Source organism: Vanessa cardui, chromosome 9 (assembly GCF_905220365.1).
Source record: "Vanessa cardui chromosome 9, ilVanCard2.1, whole genome shotgun sequence".
NCBI lineage: Eukaryota > Metazoa > Arthropoda > Insecta > Lepidoptera > Nymphalidae > Vanessa > Vanessa cardui.
Genome location: NC_061131.1, coordinates 5,109,812 through 5,134,720, shown reverse-complemented (window position 1 = coordinate 5,134,720; position 24,909 = coordinate 5,109,812). Strand labels below are relative to the sequence as shown.

Genomic DNA, 24,909 nt, shown 5'->3' with positions numbered 1-24,909 from the left:
GTGAAGGAACGCAGTAAAAGTTGTATTTTTTTATTTCTAGTACATATTTGCCGAAAAATATCATATTAAAAATTCCATATTTAAATAGCGCGCTAAAACGCTACTTGGACAATATGGCGCTGCAATGGGTTCGGTGACGTCACTTTCTTGTATTTTAATCTGTGGTACATATAGTAGAAAAGCAAAGTTTACAAGAAAGTGACGTCATCATAAGCCCGGCCAATCAGCGTTTTGTGTCACGTGACAAACGTTTGAATATTTGCATTTTTATTTATGGATTTTTGAATAAATTAAGTATTATTTTCAAGTTTTATTACTAAATAACCATTTTTAAACTCATTACAACATAATATACACTGATTACAATAATTCACAATTTATTTTTCGTATTGTCAAATAGCCTATTATATGATAAAACAAAAAAGTAACTTTAACAATTTAAAACTATATGACATATAAGAACGAAATGACTGTTATATGACTATATCAGAGTTAATAAACTGAATCCAATAGGATTAATAAATCAAAATACTATTAAATATTATGTATATCATAAAAAAATATATACACGAATTTGAACCTCTTGCTTTTAAATTGGTAAAAAATAAATGCTTCGAAGCAATATTTTAAGGACCTCTTAAATTATGAAACACTGCGTGACTTATCAGTTTAAAAATTGAAGTATCTGAATATGACGTCCCGAATAATGTAGATTTATTTTATTTAAATTACACTTTGCTTAAAATATACAAATTTACGTAAAGTAAAAGCCTGTAAATTACCCACTGTTGGGCTAAGGCCTCCTCTCCCAATGTGGACAGGGTTTTGGAACATATTCCATCACGCTGTTCAAATGTGGAATGTACATGTGGCAGAATTTCGATGAAAATAGACACATGCAGGTTTCCTCACGATGTTTTCCTTCACCGCCGAGCACGAGATGAATTATTAACACAAATTTACGTAACATATAATTATGTTAGTGATGTCTCAAAGAAATATGTAAGAACATAAAAATAATACAAAAAAAAAACCAAAGTCACAGACAACAAGATATGGTTATTTAAGATTTTTGTTTCTTACAATATATTTAATACAATATTTATGACGATATAATAATTTTAATAGTGTAGCTAGAGATAGATATATTTTAAACTATTAATTTTTTAGTGTCAATTTTAAATATTGGAAAACGATTTACCACCTAAAAGTGTAGTGAAAAGATGAAATAAATTACTAACTTTTCAAAGTCTTAACATTGATTTAAAAGTTTTTAAAAGATTGCGCTGAAGGTAATAAAGATTCAGACTGAAGTTATCGAAATTTAAATATAATGATTACCTTACTATTAATACTATAATATTACAATTGTTAGATATATATGATTGGGCATACAAATTAGTCTAGGCGGATTTCAATGAGGTTTGGAATATTCGTAGCCCTGTTTTAACACAAATGTCAACTTATACCCACCCGATCATCAGACGAACAAAGCTAGTAGTCAGAAACTAGTTCAATACTAACATGATTATAATTGTATATACCTTGGTACTTGTTATAAAGGGATAATATATTTATTCCCAGATATGTTTTTGATATTGTCTTTTAGCAGAAGAAAAAATATTTTTAATTAATCCTTTTTAATTAATTAACGAATACCGTTGCACGATGTCGACAGACGGACGAAGCGAATTATAAACAGTATTAGCACATGTATACCCAGTAGAGTTCGCTTTTAATCGCTACCATAGTATAAGATCCACATCTTAAAATATTAAGGCCGTTATAGTTTCGTTCAATCACGAAGGCGGTCCTCTCCAGTAATTTATCGGCCTGCATTAACAAATTTAATCTAATTTGAATTTTTTGCTGTTTTTGTTCTTACATTAGTAATTTTACGCAAACGAAGACATCTTGTAAGTTCGAGCACTCAGCGACAGTCATACTAATGCATGCGGATAATTTAACGTGGAGAGGCGCGCCTTCGTGAGTGAAGAGGTCTATAACGACTAATGACTTTTCGTCTTCGTCACTTCATACGATGAGGCCCTGAGTTCAAATTTCGAATTTGGTTAAAAATATATTCGCTTTTTTATCAAGAAATCGATCTCAACAACAGCCCGAATTTAGAAGTTGGTGTGTTCTCTCTGGTCGTATCGGATCTCCGTCCCGTGGGATTTGAAGACTTTTGAAATTCGATTTCAAATTTTTATAACATAGTTGGTTTGTTAAATTTGTTTTCCTAGTTATTATTAATAAGGAGATTTAGTAATTTTTTTTAAGAGATGTAGATTTCATAGACATGCATTGACAAAAACAAGGTAATGTGTCTTTTTCATTTCCAAACACAATTCATCAGCTATGCTGCTCTAGTGGCTAGCATGGTTACAAATCCAAAGGCATCGTTCGAATTGGGTTTTTCTATTACAAAATGGGACCTGGAGTTATAAAGTCGTAAGAGCTTATACTCGGAAACCACGTTCGACCGTTCTTTCTGTACTGCAGTTTTCGTTTGCATGAGCAAAACAACTTTTTAATCCCTCGAAAAAACCACACATTTTGACATGGAACACAGTAAATTCATTACACATGTTACGAATGTGTGAATCTGAACGTACCTTCAGATGGATCGATAGACAATTCTCAGCATTACGAGCCCCCGAGGACCACTATCTGCTACATTTTATAAATCGTGTAGTTCGCTTCATGCAAAACAATGTCTCTTTGGAGAACTCTGAATGTCATTGATGGTATAAGGTTCCAACGTGTATTGTGTGACAATTTTGCACAATAGCCAACAGTAGTTTCAAATTATGGAACGACAAAACATAATTCTATAACATACATATTACATAAACTAAAAAGCATCAACTATAAAACAGAGAATAGTTCTTATTCCTTTTGAATATTTAAAACATTATACGACTATTTTAAGAACTTACTGAAAGACATCGTGGTATAAGTTAATAGGATTATATTATAGTATAACTTTAATGTAATAATGTTAGATTGAATGATTTTAGAAGCTAATTATGATAAAAAATGAATTTATCACTTCATAGTCTCAAGATTATCTGAAGATGTTCGAAAGAGTTGAAAACGCCGAGAATTCTCTGATGTCTGAACAACAAAAGCGTCCAATTAGCTATTGATTTGGTTACACCGCTCTGATCCATACTATTCAGATTAATTACTAGATTTAGGTCAAGAACACATTCAAAGCATTTATCGAGGTAGCTCTGAGGAATAAATATATACATACATCTAAATAGACTTAACTCTTTGTTACTTGTATTGATAATTATAAAAAAATACCTATTTGAAATTGAAGCTGGCTAAACGTTAAATAATCATAATTGAAGCAGTTCTGTTCGTTCGTCTCAAAGAGAAAGATAAAAGGTTCTTCTAAAATATTCAATTGTTTTTTCCGGGCTTTAAGAATTCTTGAAGAAACGCTTTGAGATTTTTTTTCTCTTCTTCAGACGGTGCCTGTAAGTAATATAAGATGGCCTATGGCAAAGATGGCCTAGTAGATAGAACACTCTTATATCTACATATATGTATCTACATCTATCTTGACTGTAGTCCATAACACGAATTCGAATTCAAAGATTCACTTTATTCAATTTGTGTTCAAACTTCGTTACTTATTTCTTCTCTTTCTTTGAGCCCAGAAGCGAAGTTGCACATGTGGCGGAATTTCATATTATTCTTTGTCACCACACCTGCCGTCGGACCACTTTGCTAAAACCACAATAAGATTGCTACTAAAATTTTATAACGTAATTGAAATAAATTTGTCGTAACAATCTCGTATTTTTTATGGATTATATGCGCTTAAATATATTATGACCAGCTACTTGCATAATTTATGAACACTAACCGTCAGAAACGACGAACAAAAAGGTCTAGAGTTTGGCTTTAATATCCAATGTGGTACGTAAATTATTCTATTGATAAAAGTCATTTAACATTTTAAATCGAACCTTTTTACATAAGAATATATTCTACTGAAATGTGAAAAAAATGTAGGAGTCGTAAAGAAAGATTTACTACTTATGCTACCACTCCATTCCTTTTTGGGTCGATGATTATGCTTTTAGATGTAGTCCCTCACCTGACTTCCAGCATAAGATGAGTTTTATACGCTGGCATCTGCTTGTAAAATAGATTTTCCTTTTTATTTTTACAACTGTGAAACGTCAGTTTTTATGTTATTTGACTAATGATAAGTGAACCAAATTTGATTGAAGGAAAAATTTGTCGTAACAAAAATGTTTAAATGGAATAAGAGATTGAGTTACTGAGGCATTACTTATGAAATTATGTTTAAAATTTCATTTGTTTTTAAGCGTCCGTTTTGTCGTGGGCGCCTTATTTGCTGCATGTTTAAATCCATTAATATTATCTATTTGAATATCAATTTACTTATTGACCGCCTAACGTTTTTGGTGTTGCTTTGTACGAGGAATAAACTAATCAATAAATAATATATTACTTTTTTTGTAATGGACATTACCTTTCAGTGCTAAGCTTGTTGTTCGACTTATATTTTCCACTAGCTTGGTCCGTGACTTTGTGAGCGTTTGAATTTAAAAAAAAGTTATTTTTATAGCTTAAGTTTCTCCCTTATGACATTAGATATCAGCCAGTGAAAGTCCCATAAAAATCGGTTCGGCCGTTCAGAGATTAGCCAGAACAGACAGATAGGCAGACATACAGACAAATATTAAAAGTTATTTTGGTATATGTACCATTTATGCTATTTTAATACTACAAAAAGACACGCTTATTTTATTATTATATATATAGATTGTATAAACATCAACAATTATGAATCAAATCTAATCCAATATATTTATTGAGCATACAAATTTTGACGATTAAGAATTATACAACGTAGTTCTTATAATATTGAAAGAGAATCATAAAACCAAGACTACTTGTTGATACCGTATCATTGTTTACAGTAGAGCCATAGTTAGGGTGAGGCGTGTCATTGATTTTTCGGTGCTACAAGATCACAAGAATTTAACACAAGAAATATCGCCTTATGTAACCACCATCATCATTCATGTCAAACTCTTACTATATGTAAAGTAAATATTGTCAGAAGAAATTTCCCTTTAGGGCTATCAATTATACGTCTCGAGTAAGGCGTTGGTGACATATTGTGGCTTCAGGATATCATATTTATAAGTAAGAGGGAAATAAAAGTCAAATAAAGTTGAATACGTCCTGATATAACTAAAGAAATAAAAATCAAATATGAAACATTCAACAATTGTAAGTTTCTAAGCAACATTGCTGACAAAGTACTTTTAAAATCAAATAACGCGATGCAAATTATGTGGGATTAAAAATTACGTAATTTATTCGTATATACATTTGTAGTTGGACGATTAACGAGAAAATTACAGCAAAGAAATTCAACAGCCACATTTCACCATCGACTACACGAATAAAAATAAAATCGCATAAAAAATAATTCAAGATATACCCAAAAAATTAAACGATTATAAACTAAAACAAGTAGTGTTAGTATTCGATGTGATTTATAATTTATGTCAGGATATACGAGTTGGCATTGAACTTGAGAGTATGGAGGTGTGTCTTGGCTGCAGGCGACCAAGGCCGTCGCGCCGCATAGCATTGTATTACAAACATCGATTTATCGAACGGCGCGCGCCGCCCCACTCTTTAGCCCCCTCCCTCCCGTGAGTCGCGGAATGGGAGACTTACCTACAGCTTTTTTCTTGCCTCACATAAGATTCTATTACCTTATTTTGTAAATGTATATTGCATCAGAGGATTGTATTCTTTAAAGAGTAAACTAAATCTGAAGCATTAAGCTTGCTTATGATTCTTTTTGAAATTCGTATTGTTTCTGTGTTTTAGTTTTAATTAACCAGCGATTCAATTCAATTCAAAATGTTTTTATTTAATTAAGTGGATGATATTTTTAATAATATCGCGTTCATTAGGTATACGTATTAAAATATTTGTTTAACATACATTGCGTTTTCTTAATTATAGCATCATTTCGGTAATAATAATTGATCGTTAATACCTCACGCTGTATACAAAGTTCACAGACGAATGATTGTTTTGTATTTATGGAGAGAAAATTTAATAGGGTTGAGAAAGTTTGGGACGGAATTACGTATTGGGTTCCGTAGGGCCTGAATCTCGTTACAAAGCGCGATCGTCTGCATACAGAGTGCCTTAAGTTAATTTACAGACGACGGTTCCCGAGGGATCGGTGATCTCGGCAAACATTGTTTTGATATGCTCTCCCATTCCATACATTGACTGAATTTATTCACCCTAAAGGAATTGTTTAGTTGCAATTACATAATACATTGTGTTAATTACTTTCTCTCTCGATGGTAGTTCTGGTGGCTAAGTTAAAGATATTATGTGCCTCACTCGATGTTCGACACGCAACCTCGCGTTCCTGTGGACTTTTGAAATTGAAATAGTTTTGTGACTATGGGACTAAAAACCCTTAAATGTCGTGATAATACCGTCGTACTGAGATTTATGTGTTTATATTGTAATAAAAATAAAAATTTACTAACAAATGTTGAAAGTAGAACTGCCAAGAACGTAAATAGAATTGAAGGCTGTAGCTGAAACTGAACATATTATAATTTTCTTGAAATCATGTCATAAAAAATGTATCAATTTGATTTCCTCGGTTATTAACAACGGTTAATCTTGAGATTTAAGAGGAAGTCTTCGGTTTTACAAACTTGAGCTAGTAAATGTATGTATCTGAAAATTACATGTTTTTTTCGGGCTTTTACCATTCAATCTCAGTATATCTTTAGGTTATCAGAATCGCTAACCCTTTTGGACATTTACCATTACAAATTGGTAAATCTTAGATTTGACTGGATAATCTTAGGATTTACCGTAGTCCCAGCTTCTGCAGTGACTTATATAAAGTAAGAGTGTTCAATTGACTTAGTTTTTAAAACGATAAACCAATTGCACGATGACCTCAAATTGCACCCATTCAATATTCATTCGCAACTCCATATCGAATGTTGAAACAATGTAATATCTCCCTGGTGAACGATTCCAACGTCCGATGAAATAATGATTACCCACTGGCTTTGGGTCCGAAGGTTTTCTGGTCCATACATATTAATAGATTTTCATCGACAATCTGTTGATCGCGAGATATATTTGTTGGCATATTTTGATTGATACCAATTCAAACAAAAATATTAAAATCAAATAAATTTCCATATCTTATTTATAGCTAAGATATACCAAAGGTTCAGACAACATGTCTGTAGGGATAAAATAAATTAAATAATATGTGCTGAAAGATTATTTATCGAAAATAAATACCATGGTATTGGAACTCCCAATTTATACAACCAATAGAAATAGCTCCCTAACGCGCCATTCGACGCTTTTCGTCGCTAAAGATTCTCGCATCAGTTCAACCTGAGAAAGCAAGTGCATGTAAATCGACGTGTCAAATTGACGAATATATTAGGTCATATGATATTACAAGTTACTACGTTTGTGTAAAGATCATATTTACATAAGAAATAAATATTGATAATTTGGGATAACGTTCGTAATTCGGATGTGATCGGTTTTATTAATTTCGGCGATGCTACATCTAAGTTGTGTCTAATCAATTATCCGATGGTTTTTGATATAAGATAGTGCCAATTTGTGTTTTATCGTCTTTACGGCTCAAAGTTCAATTTCACCGATAGCCATTAAAGAAGCGGAGCCATTCGCAGTCGAAGGATTTTATTGTGATTGATTTACCATTTCAGAGGTAGTAAAACTCTTTCGATTTTAAACCGCCTAATGGATCAACAATCCTCATAGAGATTTATTTATTTACTATTTAAATTGGCTTTCTTAGAATACGTACTTATATTAGATACGGAAAACTATATATGTATATATTCTTACTTGTACATATTTTAAAAATATAGCGATGTTTAAAATGGCTTTATACGCGAATTAAGATACTAAAACAGACAATAATTCTAGTAATTTTTAATATTAAAAACATATCTTCCTATCGATGTTAATATAAATAGTTTGTACATACATAAATAAAATGTTAAAACATTACTTGTATATATCTCAGTATATAAGTTAAGTGAAAATCTTGATAGAGGATTGGTGAAAGTGAAATATTAAATTTTATTTTTTTGTTTCAGGCATGTGAAGCAGCGGCATCGAGTTCAAGTAAAATAGAAATGTGTTTTAACAAATATTTGATAAAGCTCGCGGACTACTTTCGATTACATACATCTCGTTAAACACACAGAGAAGTAAAATAAATCGAAATGAGTTTCAAAATAACAATAACAAAGATATTTCTATGCGTTTGTATATCGGCTGTATCGTGCCGATCGTGGGCGAATCACCACGACACGACCACATCTACTACGCAAACAACGCCCACGACTAGCTCTTTACCCAAGAATTTTCACAATGACCCTCTCATAGTCGAGACAAAGAGTGGTCTTGTCAAAGGCTATGCCAAGACCGTGATGGGCCGTGAAGTGCATATTTTTACCGGTATACCGTTTGCGAAACCACCTCTTGGACCTCTGCGATTTAGAAAACCCGTTCCCATCGATCCTTGGCATGGTGTACTCGAAGCTACGGCAATGCCAAATAGTTGTTATCAAGAAAGGTATGAATATTTTCCAGGATTTGAGGGCGAGGAAATGTGGAATCCTAATACAAATATATCGGAAGACTGTCTGTACCTGAACATTTGGGTACCCCAACATTTAAGAGTTCGACATCATCAAGATAAACCGCTTACGGAAAGGCCTAAAGTGCCTATACTAGTATGGATTTACGGTGGAGGGTATATGAGTGGAACAGCTACACTTGACCTGTATAAAGCAGACATAATGGCTTCATCAAGTGATGTTATAGTAGCATCGATGCAATACAGGGTCGGAGCATTCGGGTTTTTGTATTTAAATAAATATTTTTCGCCTGGAAGTGAGGAAGCCCCCGGAAATATGGGTCTTTGGGACCAGCAGTTAGCAATTCGCTGGATTAAAGATAATGCCCGTGCGTTTGGCGGAGATCCCGAATTGATTACCTTATTCGGCGAGTCAGCTGGTGGAGGCAGTGTCAGCTTACACATGTTGTCACCGGAGATGAAAGGTTTATTTAAGAGAGGAATCTTACAGTCAGGAACTCTGAACGCTCCTTGGAGTTGGATGACGGGCGAGAGAGCACAGGATATCGGAAAAGTTCTTGTAGATGATTGTAGTTGTAATAGTAGCCTTTTAAGCGCTGACCCGAGTCTAGTCATGGATTGCATGCGAGGTGTTGACGCCAAAACAATATCTGTGCAGCAATGGAACTCTTATACCGGTATACTTGGTTTCCCATCGGCCCCGACGGTGGATGGCATATTTTTACCGAAGGATCCTGATACAATGATGAAAGAGGGACATTTTCATAATACAGAAGTGCTGCTTGGAAGCAACCAAGATGAAGGTAAGCTTTGTAAATATTTTCATTATAGGTACAGTCACAGTCATAGTTGACGTCCTCTCCTGACCAAATTTTTAGTCACTTATTTTTTATTTCAAAACTTAGCTATCTGCGTAGTAGATATTATAGTGCTCAAGTACCAGTACAAAGAGACGAACTCTCTTAATCTTCACTTTTATAAACCGACGAGATAGCAATCCGCCACGTCCGGATAGAGATCAGGCGCAGGAACAAAGGCTTTACGTGCTTTCCGGTACTTTTCAAAGACTCTACGGTATAACACTTATAACTTCGTATCTTTGGGTGTTAATGAAAATTTTTAAACCGTATAATTTGATGCTTTTGTACTGGTTAGACTAAAAATTTCAACCGAACGTGGAACGTGGGATGTGCTACCTAATAAGACTGTCGCAGTCTAATTTTTATTTGCGAGGCATTCCGGAGTATATACAGTTTTAGTAAAACAGTTTTTTAAATACAACACCATACGAGCCAAAAACAATTAAAAATTACAATATAATTTTATTTTCTTACAATAAAGTCCTATCTACATATTGGTTCAACAATTATTCTTAAATTTAATATTAAATTTATATAATAGTAAAATGAGTTGACTTTTAACTGCTTACAAATTTATTAAATAATTTAATAAGGCTTTCTTTTGAATAATATACGCAACACTTATAAATTTAAGAATTTTCAAATAATTTATTGCAGAATTTTATATAAATATTATAATAATATCTCAAAAACAATCAACTATGATTTTTTTCAAATTATAGCAGTAATCGTATTCCATTTTTCTTGTAGTGTTTCATAAAACACTCAATATTAAGTAGGAATTGTAAAACGTGGCCACTACATCCGCGTCGAGGAACAAAACAAAATATTGTGGTTTGTGGCCGAGCTCGAATGTCAACACTATTGCTGGCTGTTGTTCATTTGAATTAATACTCACAGACTGACTGTTTAAATACACTTGATGACATTGAATTTGACTCGATTTATGATATTCGATACTGGACTTTACATTTAATAATTATTTTACACAATGGTTTAACATACAACATCAGCTTATAAATTTCCCACTTCTGAGCTAATTTCTTCCCCCTTTAAGGAGAACATTAGGAATATATTCCAACACGTAGTTCCAATGCGGTTTGGTGGAATACACGTGTGACAGAATTTCTATGAAATTAGACACATGCATGTTTACCTTCACCGCTAGCACGAGATGAATTATATACACAAATTAAGCACATGATTATTCAGTGGTGCTTGCCTAGGTTTGAACCCGCAACCATCGGTTAAGATGCACGCGTTCTAATCACTGGGCCATTGACACACTCACGTAGTGATTCACCGTGTTCAAATATGTCATCAATATTTGATATCTATTTTTCATATAAATCATTCGGTAATAATAAATATAAATGAACAAATTATTTAGCCAAGTCACCTCTATGCCCGTACACACCCAGTCTGCTCTGCTAATAAATCTTAACGCACGCCTTATGCTCCATTTTACTTACCTATGGAATCTTCGAGACCCCTTTCTTATAGACGATAAACTTAACACATATACTTAATTGAAATGTAAAGAAAATCAGATTTGGAATATTTTTGAATTTCAATTAGAACTTGGAAAAAGGAGAAAAAAATACTACAATTATTTAAAATTATCCTACTATCACATCATGTAATACACGAGAATATTATAGTTTGTCTAAAGAAAACGACAAAACTCAGCTTGTTATATAACAAGTATAATAAGAGAAATCTAAGGCGAATTGCCTAGTATAAGTTTTATATTTATTAAATAATATAACGAATTACTATATCCACTTGTCTTTATTGTGTATATATTAGACTTCAACTGTAAGCTAAAAAAGTGAAAGTTACATATTAATGGGATTAGTAGTTTTTAGCAGAAAAATTAAAAAAAAGAAAATCCAGTTTAATAATATTAGCATGATTAATAGTGGTTCTTACGTAAGAACTCATTAATTTAAAATGCAGCTCAGCATCTATACGCAGAGTTTACATTATACTTGAGAGCTGACCGCAAATGTTTGCTTTCAGAATTAAACGTTGGTATAAATGAAACCTGATTTTTTTTCATATTATTCCTACAATATTTAAATAAATAAATATGAGATAACATCACATACATTACTCTGATCCCAATGTAAGAAGCTAAAGAACTTGTGTCATGGAAAATCAGAAGTAACGACGGTACCACAAACACCCAGACCCAAGACAATATAGAAAACTAATGATAATCTACAACGACTCGGTTGGGAATAGAACCCCGGACCACGGAGTGGCATACTCATTAAAATCGTTGTACCACCATTCGACCACGGATGTTTGTTTACCCTAGATTATTTTCTAAATAAAAAATACGGCGCAATTTAAAATATAAAAATAATAATACCTATACAGGAAAAACCTACATGGAAACCTATACTTAAAATAACAGTTATTGTTATATAGGAGCAATGTCGTAACTGTTATCCTAGTATTATTAAATTTGTAGCTAACCGCTAAAGTAAATTAGCGTCGTTTTGATGGTCGCCAAATAGCTCAAAAGGATTTATTAAATGTACTGCGTTACTAAGCTCGTTATGACCTCTAAGTAAAGAAAATATTTAATATCATATTTTCCCTAAATATGACCTTAGCCGCCCTGTTATTGTTGTAAAGCGTGACATATCAATATCGGGCATAGAGTTCGAGGTCGTCTGCGTGGCACATACCTGGTGGGAAGGAGGGGGGAAGGGAGGTAGTATACGCGTGCGCAGTGCCACGTAAACACAATATCACGCCGTGGTCTGAGACCGTACTACTAAGTACTACAGACTCGCCCACGTATCTAGGCGGCCTCCATCCCCCCCTATTTACCCGTCCTCCTTGTTGCTACGTACCCCTAACAGGACTATCTGGTACTCAGGATTTAGCAGGGCTGTAGTAATTTTTTTTTAATATTTACTTTTATTATTATTCACTTTAACATTACTTTTTCTGCCTCACTTTAATATATTTTTTTTCTACCTTAGCAGACTCTAATACACGTAAATAACATAGAATACAATTCAGCCACCAAAAATTTACACAAGGCAATATACTATAGTAAAGAATTTCAATTGAAACTTGGTGTTAGGACCTTCTTCTCTTCCGGTTCGAAGGGTGAGTTCGCCAGTGTAATTACAAGCATATCTCTTAATTTCAAAGGTTAGTATTAGCGATGTACGGAATAGTTATTATGTCTTAAGAAACCATTGTACAGACCACTGCGATTATGTGACCAATTCGCATTTTCCTAAATATGTCATAAAAATCTTTTTTATACGATTTTCTCCAAATAAATTTAAGAAAAAAATACTTAGTATTGACAACCCTAATTTTCAACCTTAGTCTAGATAATAGCGATTCCGAAATACTGGGCGTTATGGAAACCAGGTTTCATAAACGATAACAAATGCCATGTATTGTTATCGTTTATGATAAAATAGTTTATTAGATATGTAAATTGAAAATCGAAAAAACTAAAGATTCATGTCCTGTCTTCACTGATGTAAAAGTAAATCCAATAGTTGTCAAAAGAAGAACAGATTCAATGATGACTTTACCAAACACAAGTACTGATAGACTAATTGACTGTGTATCGCTTATGTGATGCAAATTGCTTGATACTATTTGCTTAGTATCTAGAGATTGGATTGTTGCCAAGATGTCAAGTTCAATAAGGGATATTAGATATTGCTCTCAGGAAAATCCCAGTAACAGTCTGGAAATATAGAGTTGACATATAATATGAAAACATGATTTTATGCTTAAATCTTACAGCGAATAGTAGCCACTAAACATCCCAGGGACTCATACAAGATCTTCAAATTATGCTTTCCTCTCTCACCAAATACGGGAATTATAAGAACAAACCAAACAAATGATATTCGGGAGGTGCTGTCAGGCTTTAAACTTCTGCTAAGGTTTAAGTGTACCCGTGCTAAATTATATAATGAATTATTCTTTAAGAAATTGGTACAAAACAATCACAATATATAGTATATTTATTTATTTTAATGTCAAATGGCTTAACGCGAGTATCCAGTGATATGTCTGTTTCTAGAAATCAAAAAATTATGCAATAATATATTATTATCCCGATAATAAGTTACATACAATGGCACCTAGGAGCCGTTGGATTTATTTACTTTATTATATGACTGTCTATACTTGGTCAGTCAATGTTACGACTATTGTAGCTAATTTATAAGACGACAGAATTTAATTAAAAATTTATTTTTTATTAAAATATTCTCTATTGTTGATGGGGCTCGTCGGGATTGTCATCACCATCCACTCATTATATATTCGATCACCAAGCAATAATATATAGTGTTACTGTATTTCGGTTTGAAGGGTAAGCCAGTGTAACAGGTGCAAAAAACAATGTTTTATAAAAAATACCCAAAAGTTTGAAAATTGGGTTTTTACTACTCTCGTTCGTCGTTGAGTTAGTTAAGCCGTTGGTTTTGCAAACTCTGTCAGGTCGTGTCAGATTACCGTTCCCTCGGATTATGAGGTTTAGGGAATAGAGAACGCACGTGTATTTGTGTATACTGTTGGGCGTAATAATAGGTTAAGTGCAGTTGGCTACTTTTCGAAGGGAATAAAAGGGGAAGGCCGCTGTGACCAAAATATCTAGAGGATATTTAGCGGGTAGTTCTTTATCATCAACAGATATTAATTGATATTTGATAGGTAGTTTTTTAGGAAGACGAAATTTTAGTCATTGTTACATTTTTTTTAAGTTGCCAATTTGATGGTGATACATACCATTAGGTGGCAATTTTTTCCGTCCGTTTATGTATCCCATAAAAAAGTTGGTGGTAACTAAGTAAGCAGATTTTCACAAACAACCACGAGCAAAAAGTTAAAAACATAATTATTATACTATATTAAAAAGTGATATTTTATCATTCAGCCAATGTATTCACAATAAAAACTACAAATGATTTATTTTAATAAATAGTATCTTATCAAATTAAATTTCATTATTGTTTGAAATGCAATCATTTGAATTTTACATAAAAATAGATAAAATAACTAAAGTTTACAGGCAATCAAAAGTTTTAGTTTAAAAGTACGTTAAAAGTTGAATGAAAAATCTAATTTCAAATACGCAAAAACTTCTCTTATTTGATACTTTTGATTTCGTGATCACGTTTCGTGTTGAGAATTACAATTATAATATTAAAATACTAAACGAAATCTCCTCCTCTACCTTTGAGGAGAGCTTAGCTTAGCCTTAAAGTTAGGAGCATATTCCACCATGCTAGTCCAATTCGGGTTGTTGGATTTACGCGTGCCAGAATTTAATAGAAACTAGAAAAATGCTGGTTCACAATGTTTTCAACTGACGATGTTTATTTTCATCGCGAATCTTGATGAAATAAAAACTTAAATTACTTAAAAAACAAGATGTACCTATGCATTCTAAGCACTGGGCCACTGGGCTAAACGCCAATAACAAATTACGTTTCTACAAATAGCAAGTACAGTGAAATAATTATCAACAAAACATTTTAAACTCACTAATTTCCATGTAATTTTCTTTTCGATGTAAAAAGTAGTTTTTATTTATCATTATTATGTAACCGGTTGATCAAAATTATTGACCTTATTGGTTGCATTCCACTCATTCTATGAAGAATAGTAAACAAACATTTATCTATCATTTATTATGATTGAAGATTATAATGATAGGTCATAATTTTTAACATAAAAAATTCAACCGATGAAATAACTTTTGTAATAAAAAAACATAACAGATATACAAAATGTTCGGTGTTATTTTAGTTGGTCAAACAAGATGTAGCATAGAAAAATGTTATAATGCATCTAAAAGCACGCTCCGGCTTGGCAAGTGTTCGCAAGTGTGCTTTAATGAAGACACTTGTGTACCCCTCGTTCCGTATATCTCTTACGTGCAAATATATTCAAATAAAATTTAATTTGTAAAGCATTCGGGCGACTTTCATTTGACCTATATGTTTGACCTTTGTATTTGAATAAAGGATATTTGTTAAATATGTTATTGTATTATTTTATATTAGTATAATAAATATAGTTACTTCAATGATCGAACGTATTTAAAAAAAAATCTGTAATCATATGTAACACTAATATCTATTGTGAAAGGTTTCTCTTCGGTTTTAGTAATTACTAATAAAATATCTTAATGAGTCTATATCTATACTACTATTATAAATGTGAAAGTATAGTGATAGTTACATTGGTCTGTCTGTCACTCTTTCACAATCAAACCACTGAACCGATTTTGATGTAATTTACTCAAAGGCTACTTTTTTGCCTAACCCGTGACAATCAACGCGAGCGAAGCTACGGGCACAAGTAGTAATTTATAAACAGACACATTATGAGTCATAAGATAAAAACACAACTAATGTTTTATTTTATTTAGAATTGAAAGACATTATAGCTTTGCTATTTGATAATCTTATTGGACATTGAAATTGGCATTTAATAAATATGAACAATCCCTTTCATACCTCAGATAGTATAACAAAAGGCAGGTTTGCCTACATAAAGTTCAGCAACAAAAGCGAATATAAATTCCCGGCAGTGTGAAACATCTAAAATCAATCAGCTTAACCTTTTTGAAATTGGTCTTTTTAATTACGTACAAAGGATTTTTTGTTCAAAATTTGTGTCGAAAAATGAGGATAAACTATAATTGATTCTATCAGCTTGTATAGTACGGTACAACTTTGATGTAGCATCGGCAAAATTCGTAAAACCGATCACATCCGAATTAAATAGGGGATCCCAAATTATCAATATTTATTTCTTATCTCATATATTTGTCAATTTCACAAATTGATTTAAATGCACTTGCTTTCTCGGGTTGAACTGACGCGAGAATCTATAGCGACGAATAGCGTCGAATGGCGCGATAGGGAGCTATTTATATTGGTTCGATAAATCGGCAGTAATCGGTTTTATTGAATTTTTGTCGTATTCTATTTTTAAATCGCCGTGTTATTAAAGAAAAAATTAAAGCAAGTCTTCAAATTTTATTTAAATAAAATGATACGTTTTCTTTAAAATATAGATACATGCGGTATGATATTCAAAGGAGTAATTTTCATATTCAAATTGCATTTTATTCGATGATCTTCATGTACAAATATGTAAATGCAATAACTTTTTCAAAAGATAACATTTTTACGTCGATACTTTCAATAAATTCCTTACATTTTACATCTTACAAATTATATACGATTTCGATTCATTGAACGGAGTATCATAATATATATGTTTTTATATGTAATACTCCATCAAAGAAAAACGTAGTCAAAATGGGACTGTCGTTGAAGTACGTGACTGAATCGAAGACAGGTGTCAAGCCCGGACAAGCCTCACTGAGTTTTGTCTTCTCAAAATCATTACATAGTATAAAACAAAGATGCTGTCTGTGTATGCTTAAATATTTAAAATTACGCAACGGATTTTGATGCTATTTATTTAATAGATAGACTGATTCGAGTGGACGCTTTTTATATAATATACATGGACAATAGTAAAGAACCACTGACAATTTTACAAGTTTCTAATGTGATGTCTTAAATAAACACATTTTTCATTTTGCAAACTATGTATTGTGTAATGGCTAAAATACTGAACGAAGTACGTTGTAAGACATTCTACAGTATATTTAGCATAAGCATTACACCCGTGAGTCGAGATGGCCCAGTGGTTAGAACGTGTGCATCTTAACCGATGATTGCGGGTTCAAACCCAGACAAGCACCACTGATTCGTGTGCTTAATTTGTCTTTATAATTCATCTCGTGCTCAGCGGGGAAGGAAAACATCGTGACATGCATGTGACAAATTTCATTGAAATTCTGCCACATGTGTATTCCACCAACCCGCATTGGAACATCGTGGTGGAATATGTTCCAAACCTTCTTCTCAAAGGGAGAGGAGGCCTTTAGCCCAGCAGTGGGAATTTACAGGCTATTGTTGTTGTTGTTGTTGTTACACCCGTGCGAAGCCGGGACAGTGTGTTTATAATTAATGTTGTACTCAGCAGTGAAGGAAAAATGTGTATCAATCCGTATCGGAGCTTTGTGGGCGTATAAGATAATAACTCCTCAAGTGGAGTGGTCTTAGTCCAACATTGGAAGATTAATATTTAGGCAATTTTAATTTGAACTAAGGTAGCAAGAGAATGGTTTTCTTAAAAGGAGAATATAAAAGTATCTATGAGATGTTTAAATAATATTTTATCTAAAATTGGACATGCCTGTTGTCATTTTCAACCGACTTCCAAAAGGAGGAGGTTATCAATTCGTCTGTTTTTTTTTTTTTTTTTTTTTTTTTTTTTTTTTTTTTTTTTTTTTTTTATGTTTGTTACCTCATAACTTTTCACTGGGTGGACCGATTTTGATAATTTTTTTTTGTTTGAAAGGTAGTGCTTCCCGTGGGGTCCCATTTTTTTTATTTTTTTTTCCGATGATGGTATCCATGTGAAAACGACATAAGTCTTAAATTTGCGTTATGTATATGCGCGACAAATAGGTGAATAACTGAAAATCACGTTAACCAATTTTGATAATTCTTTTTTTATTATAAAATATATACTTCAAGGGTAATTTGGTGAAAGTTTGGTAAGGTTCTGAGCACAGGATCCATGACAAAGTGACGGAACGGAAGGGAACGGAACAATTCTGAGGAGCACGTTAGCGATACTCGGTCGAATCTTTTATTTATAGGTTATTTGTATATTTAAGTCACCTTCCGTAATGTGGTTATGTTTATGTAATTATCATAGTCGAATATTATAATCAACTAGCTACCCACCCCGGCTTCGCACGGGTGCAATACTGATACTAAATATACTACAGAATTTGTTTATATACGACATCACATCGCAAACTTCTAAAATTATCAGTGTTTCTTTACTATATTGTTCATGTATTATATACACAAACCTTCCCCTTGAATCACACTATCTTTTAAAAAAAACCGCATCAAAATCCGTTGCGTAGATTTAAAAATATAGGGACAGAGAAAGCGACTTTGTTTTATACTATGTAGTGATGTAACTCCTATACGGCTCGCAGTTAGGGTGCGATATGGGGCAGAATTTCTTACTATCTTTAATCAAATTTTGTGTATGTGATGTGATGTCATATGATGTACGAAATATAGTTGGTCTTTTTCAAAGTTTTTTTGCTGAGTTCGATTACAGCTCTTTCGAGGGATCCTTGTAGTTTACGCCGCGTGACGTATTAAATCCGCATTTTCGAAAGTCTATTTTTGCTTTATTCGCAAGTTTCCTTTGAAATTGTCCTCGAAGTAGTTTCTGACTCATATAAACGGAACGTTAATTCTATCCATATTAAAAAAAATTAGTTAGTCAACATCAGTTTCACTTAAAATCAAAAAATAAATAAAATTTTAACAAAAAGAAAAACCGACTTCAAACAAAACACTATTTTAAAACAAATGAATATGCACGAAAAAGTAATAAAAATAATTACGTATTCAACATATTTTTAGAGTCTTACTAAGTTAAATGAAATGAAAAATATTAGACTACTTAAAAGTCGATTAACGATTATATCATGTAGTTATAATTATTGTTATATTTGGAGTCGGTGTCAGCCAATAAAACCCTACAGTATATCTATCAAAAAACAATACGAGAATACTTTGACAAATATGTTTTTTACAAATTACCTTTTACACAATAATATACTGGATCAATCAAGGGGCTCGTATCGCTTCTTTCTTTTGATTGTTGGGGCAAGGGCACCGTGGCTGACACCGGCTCCAAATATACCAATAACTATAACTACATGATATAATCGTTAATCGACTTTTAAGTAGTCTAATATTTTTCATTTCATTTAACTTAGGAAGACTCTAAAAATATGTTGAATACGTAATTATTTTTATTACTTTTTCGTGCATATTCATTTGTTTTAAAATAGTGTTTTGTTTGAAGTCGGTTTTTCTTTTTGTTAAAATTTTATTTATTCCATCAAAAAAAAGTTAAGGTTTCATTGTATTATGTGCTTGTCGATACTAAAAATATAAATTCGTTATTTAAAAATTATTTTGATATTAAATAGTATTAAAAAATAATTGATCATTGCTATTAAGCATTAATTTCAATATTTCGTGGTCATTACGAATAATGAACTATTTGGTCCACTAATAAGGATCGTTATCAAATTTTATTCCGACTTCGGATTCGTAGTTCGATCCAATTAGCTCAGACCTTTAGTTTGAATATTATCTACTGCAGTCGGTTTTAGTATTTGCTTTCTACATCGTTTATAGGAGTTCTAAATTAAACACGTAATAGTTTATTAGGATTTCAAAGTTTCGGTTGAATACGCTAACATTGTAAAGCAGTTTAATCTACATTTTGCTCTGAAAAGACAAAACTTGGCTAGTTTTTGCAGATTGCTGTTCCTATTAGTTAAGTTGCTAGTAAATAGCCGTTCTGGGACGTAAGCACGAATGCAAAGAAGGGATCTATTGTCATTGTTAATGATGTTTTGTGCTCTAGTCGTGTTATGAGCACTCAAAAGCGTAATAAACGAGGGGTTATGAGTGTTCCTCGTTCATTTGTAAAGTTGAAGTATGAAATGTATATGTATCTCTTTTGCAATAATGGGTTTATTCGTTTGAACTTATTTTCTGTCTCACTTATGTAGTATCATTCGTATGTGTATATATAATTGTAACTTGGTTCATGTTTGTGCGCGAAAACTTATACAGATATGAAGGGGAAGATTTTAGATAGATATTTGGTGAAGTAGTTAGCAAAGAAAGTCAGCTGAATTTACTGTAGGAAAGATAACAATCTGCGATAACTTCTTCGTATGTCTTGTGCCTTAACCCACGTTATCCCGAAATTATTGGGGTTTTTTTACGTAAAAAAGATCGAATACGGGAAATCGATAGTGTTCACACTTACTGTACCTCGGAGAGCACGTAAACCCTAATGATTCAGCGTCTGAACTCTCTACAGCATTATTGGATTGCTGCTTACATAAAAACTTGTAGACTTCACAACAAGATGAAAGCATAAGGACCTGTAACTATGACATAAATATAATGTCAAATTGCCGAATGAGTATAGTTTCTTCTATTTTAATACTTTTATTGAAAAAAATATTCGCAAAACTCTATCTTAATTTGTGGTCTTGACAGTAACGTAATAGAAATGACCCTGATATTGAATAATGTACGCTTTGAACGTAAGGTACTGTCAAGTCGCAATCGTACCTGAATAATTTAGGGCATTGTTTCTCTACGTTTTTCGGTGACCTTGACCTTGACCTACTAAATTGAATATAATGTATCAGATATTATATTATATTATTTGTTATATCTTTCAACTAATTCACTGATGTTTTAATGAAACTAAGTACTTAAAAAAATATTTTAGTTTAGAGTGCTGGTGTAAAACTAAATAATAAATATACAATTTACAATAGCTAATCAGATGTTATTTGAGGCAGTATTATCTGTCATGGCAAATTAAGATATGAACACCACCTCCAAAAGTAACTAATGAAGTACTTTTCCTGACATACATTTGAATTGAGCATTACCATTAATCTTAAGCTTAATAATAATGTTTGAATAGGAAATTGATTTAGAATTTTTAAAGGGTTACCATTTAAATACTTTTAATAAAAATTAATTAACAAAAACTATAAAATATGATATATCATCATATATCATAATTGGTAATATCGGTAATAGTTTGATACATGTAACTAATAAATATTACCAAAAATTTGTCCGCTATTTTTAATCAGTATGTAACTTAATGTTTAGAGGTTCGTTAAATAAATTACTCGATACATTTCATGCTCTATATCTTAATATTTATTTACAGGAACGTATTTTCTGCTTTACGACTTCCTCGACTACTTCGAAAAAGACGGTCCGAGTTTTCTACAAAGAGAAAAATTTCTGGAAATTATAGACACGATATTCAAGGAATTTTCCAAAATCAAACGGGAGGCTATTGTATTTCAGGTAAGTTTTTAAATTAAAATTATTTTCTATGTAAAATTCATATAACGCATGATAATATACAGGATATTATTTTGCATAATAAAAGTCTATTTCATAACGAGTTTTGCACATGAGTTGACTTTATAACAATGCTTGTTAGTGAGTAAGTGAATCTGAATAAAAACCTACACAGAAATCTATTGCCTGCACTTTTCAAACATTAAGATAAAATTACTTTACCTTATTAACATTTATGTTTTCGTTTTCATTCCATAAAATGTAACATTTTACAAAGCATATCTTTTTATAGACTTTTCTAAAAAGTATGAAAATATATCTTTATAATTCGTTTTGAAATTGTGTAAGAATTCCCTTCGTACCACTCGTGAAGTGTTGACAAGCGACTTGACGGTGATACGCCATTTTGATAATTGTATCCTCTAAATTATATAATTACCAAAGTCAATTTCGCATATCACATAATGTTCTTTTACGCTAATTCTGCGGATACTTTCGATTTTCTTCATACAGAATAGTTATATGGAATTATCGATACATGCGAATTATAGACAGATAAATCAGCTTAATAACTTTTTACAGCGTGCACTTTCTTTAATCTCTTGAAGTTTAAGCCAAAATAATGTCACATTTCGTGATCACCGTATAGTGTTACATTATTTTTGAACAATTTAGATACTTTAACTCAATAAGCCTTTTATTAATACAAATAAATAGTTTAGGTATAAATCTTTTGAAAATATTTTTTTTTATTATTATTAACAGCAACATTATCTCTATTTTGAAACTCGTGGGAATTTGTCTTTCATCCTATAAGGGAATGACCGATGGTACATTTAGGACAAATAAGAGGTCTTTGAGGTGTGGCTTGTATATTAATTACTGTAAAAGAGGTCAAAGGTCAAATGTTATTTACATAATTTTAAAATTGTTACAGACCTATAAACTAGCATAACAGTAAATATACACATACAATACATACTACTACTACTTTGGATATAAAGTAAATTTTTTGGAAGATTAAATTACCGAGATTTATCACTAGTATTTAGAACATCAAGCCAAGTTATATTTATTGTGTATTTGTTCTAGTATAGTAATAAAAACGAGACCAGTTGCCTTGTTATTATGCTTAAAATATGCAATGTTTTAATAAAATTATTATAATCGTAATAATCCTATCAGTTAAGACATCGAGAGCGCAATCTTATTATTTCCAAGAACCCTTCCTTTGACATCAAATTAAAAAGTTATCAATGTTCAATAATTAATTATTATTACTTTACCAAAACGAAAGGCCATATATAATATAGATATCGCTATATAATCTTAACTTACTTTGAAATATTTCATTCATGCTTTATATTTTTTTTTCTATTTTACTTGGTGGTACCAGGTATTACCGCCAAAAGCAAGACGTAGTACTGTTTTGTCCTGATTTGAACTGCAACTACAGGCATATGGGACATAACATCATAGTTCCCAAGGTTGATGGCTCATTGGCAATGTAACGAGAAATAAGGGATTTAATCGCTAATGTCTATAGTTGTGGTGACCATCTTACCAGGTGGTTCGTTAAAGTGTATTCTTTACATTTTACACATACATGATATGCGATACAAAAATAAAGACCGTCTTGCTTGAAATATTTATTCATTCCATAATTTTCCTTAAAGGATCTTTATATATGTTTTTAAATAGTTAACTACAAAATTGTGTCTGATATTAGCTTTATATTGTCAATGTCATATTTTATGATTTCCTTGTAAATTACGGTTTCCTAATGTCCCCGACTGCATTATCTTCAGTTAGATTCGCGGAATCAACTAATGAGGACTTCCCATTTGAAATTGCCTTCTTCTATAGAAAATGCTCCGATGCGTACTGTATCTTTTGTGTAGATTATGCCCCATTAGATGTTGCATTTCATTTTTTTTTTGTTAAGACGTTTTTTGGTAAAGGTTCTCATTACAGAATAAATAGTTTTTAAGTAAATATTATTTTATTTTAGAATATTTTCATGAATTATGAAATTGTTTAAACATTATTCTAAATTTTAAATTTTGCAATAGCATTAGGTGGGTAATATTATTTTATAATCATTATCAACTTCATCTACAGACTTTCAATTTGTTTGATTATGTATTTTATAGAATTTGGAGAAATAAAATTAAAAAATCTTTATTCAATAAAAAAGTGTTACACTTGCTTATTGGTACTTAAAAATCTACCATCGATTCGGAAATCAATACCTCGAACCTGAAAAGCACCGGCGAATGAAATATACGGATATACACGGATGTTTTTAAATTTAATTTTAACAATTCTTGATTTATTCTACAATAACAAAAAGTATAATTTTCGTTATAAGGCGATCATCTCATTCCTAATGTATGCAATCAACTCTGAAATCATTAGTGTTATAATATCCTTTATCGCTTATTCTTTACCCAGTCCTTTAACAGATTTTAAAGATTCTTTTAAATTTTCCAATTGCATATTCTAAGGATGGTTTGAGAACCATAACATTTCCCTGATTTCAACTGATTTTGTTTTTATTCCCAGTACACGGACTGGGAAGAGATCACTGATGGGTACTTGAATCAGAAGATGATTGCGGATGTCGTTGGCGACTACTTCTTCGTTTGTCCTACGAACTATTTCGCCGAGGTGTTGGCGGATTCCGGAGTCGACGTTTATTATTACTATTTTACACATGTAAGTAATTTTTATATCATTTTATTTTAAGTCAGCATTGCAAGGCATACATGGATTTATGAGTAGCTGTATATGGTATTTTACGGCCATTTTAATTTTTGGTAAACATTTTGTCCCGCGCAACACGATAAGTATTGAGTGAAACCTTTTTAAATACTTAAACTATTTTAACTTTTGTAGAAAATCTATAAACATACTAAAATTGAAGTTTCATTATGTAATATTTAATAACCTTTTTTTATTAAATGCATATATATAAATAAAATTGCAATTTTTCTATGTTTGTTTGTTTGGGCTAATCTTTGGAGTGGCTGGATTGATTTTGGCGGGCTTTCACTTATAGATAGGCGATTTAGTAAGAAGTATATTAGGCTAAACAATACATTTTTTGTTAAATTCAAACGCGCACGAAGTCGCGAGCCCAGCTCGTTTTTTTTTATAAATTTATTCATCAGAAATTTGAACTGCGATAAAAAGAGAAAAGTTTAAATGGACATTTTCTTTCTTGAAAAATTATTTTAAGTTCGACTCATGCTCCTGCGAATCGACCTGTCAAATTGTAAAAGCCCTCGCTGTCATAATATCTTTT

The 24,909-nt window shown here is 31.9% G+C and overlaps 1 protein-coding gene across 2 annotated transcripts in view; it reads left to right on the top strand.

The window, feature by feature from the left end:
* Nucleotides 1-24,909, top strand: part of LOC124532279 (acetylcholinesterase-like) — a 76,892-nt gene that overhangs the window by 30,645 nt on the left and 21,338 nt on the right. For both annotated transcript variants that reach the window (XM_047107099.1, XM_047107097.1), the window contains exons 2-4: nucleotides 8,202-9,510; nucleotides 21,463-21,605; nucleotides 24,168-24,320. In XM_047107099.1, the coding sequence (XP_046963055.1) occupies nucleotides 8,331-9,510; nucleotides 21,463-21,605; nucleotides 24,168-24,320 (1,476 nt within the window). In that variant the 5' untranslated portion in view covers nucleotides 8,202-8,330. The remainder of the gene's footprint in view (nucleotides 1-8,201; nucleotides 9,511-21,462; nucleotides 21,606-24,167; nucleotides 24,321-24,909) is intronic.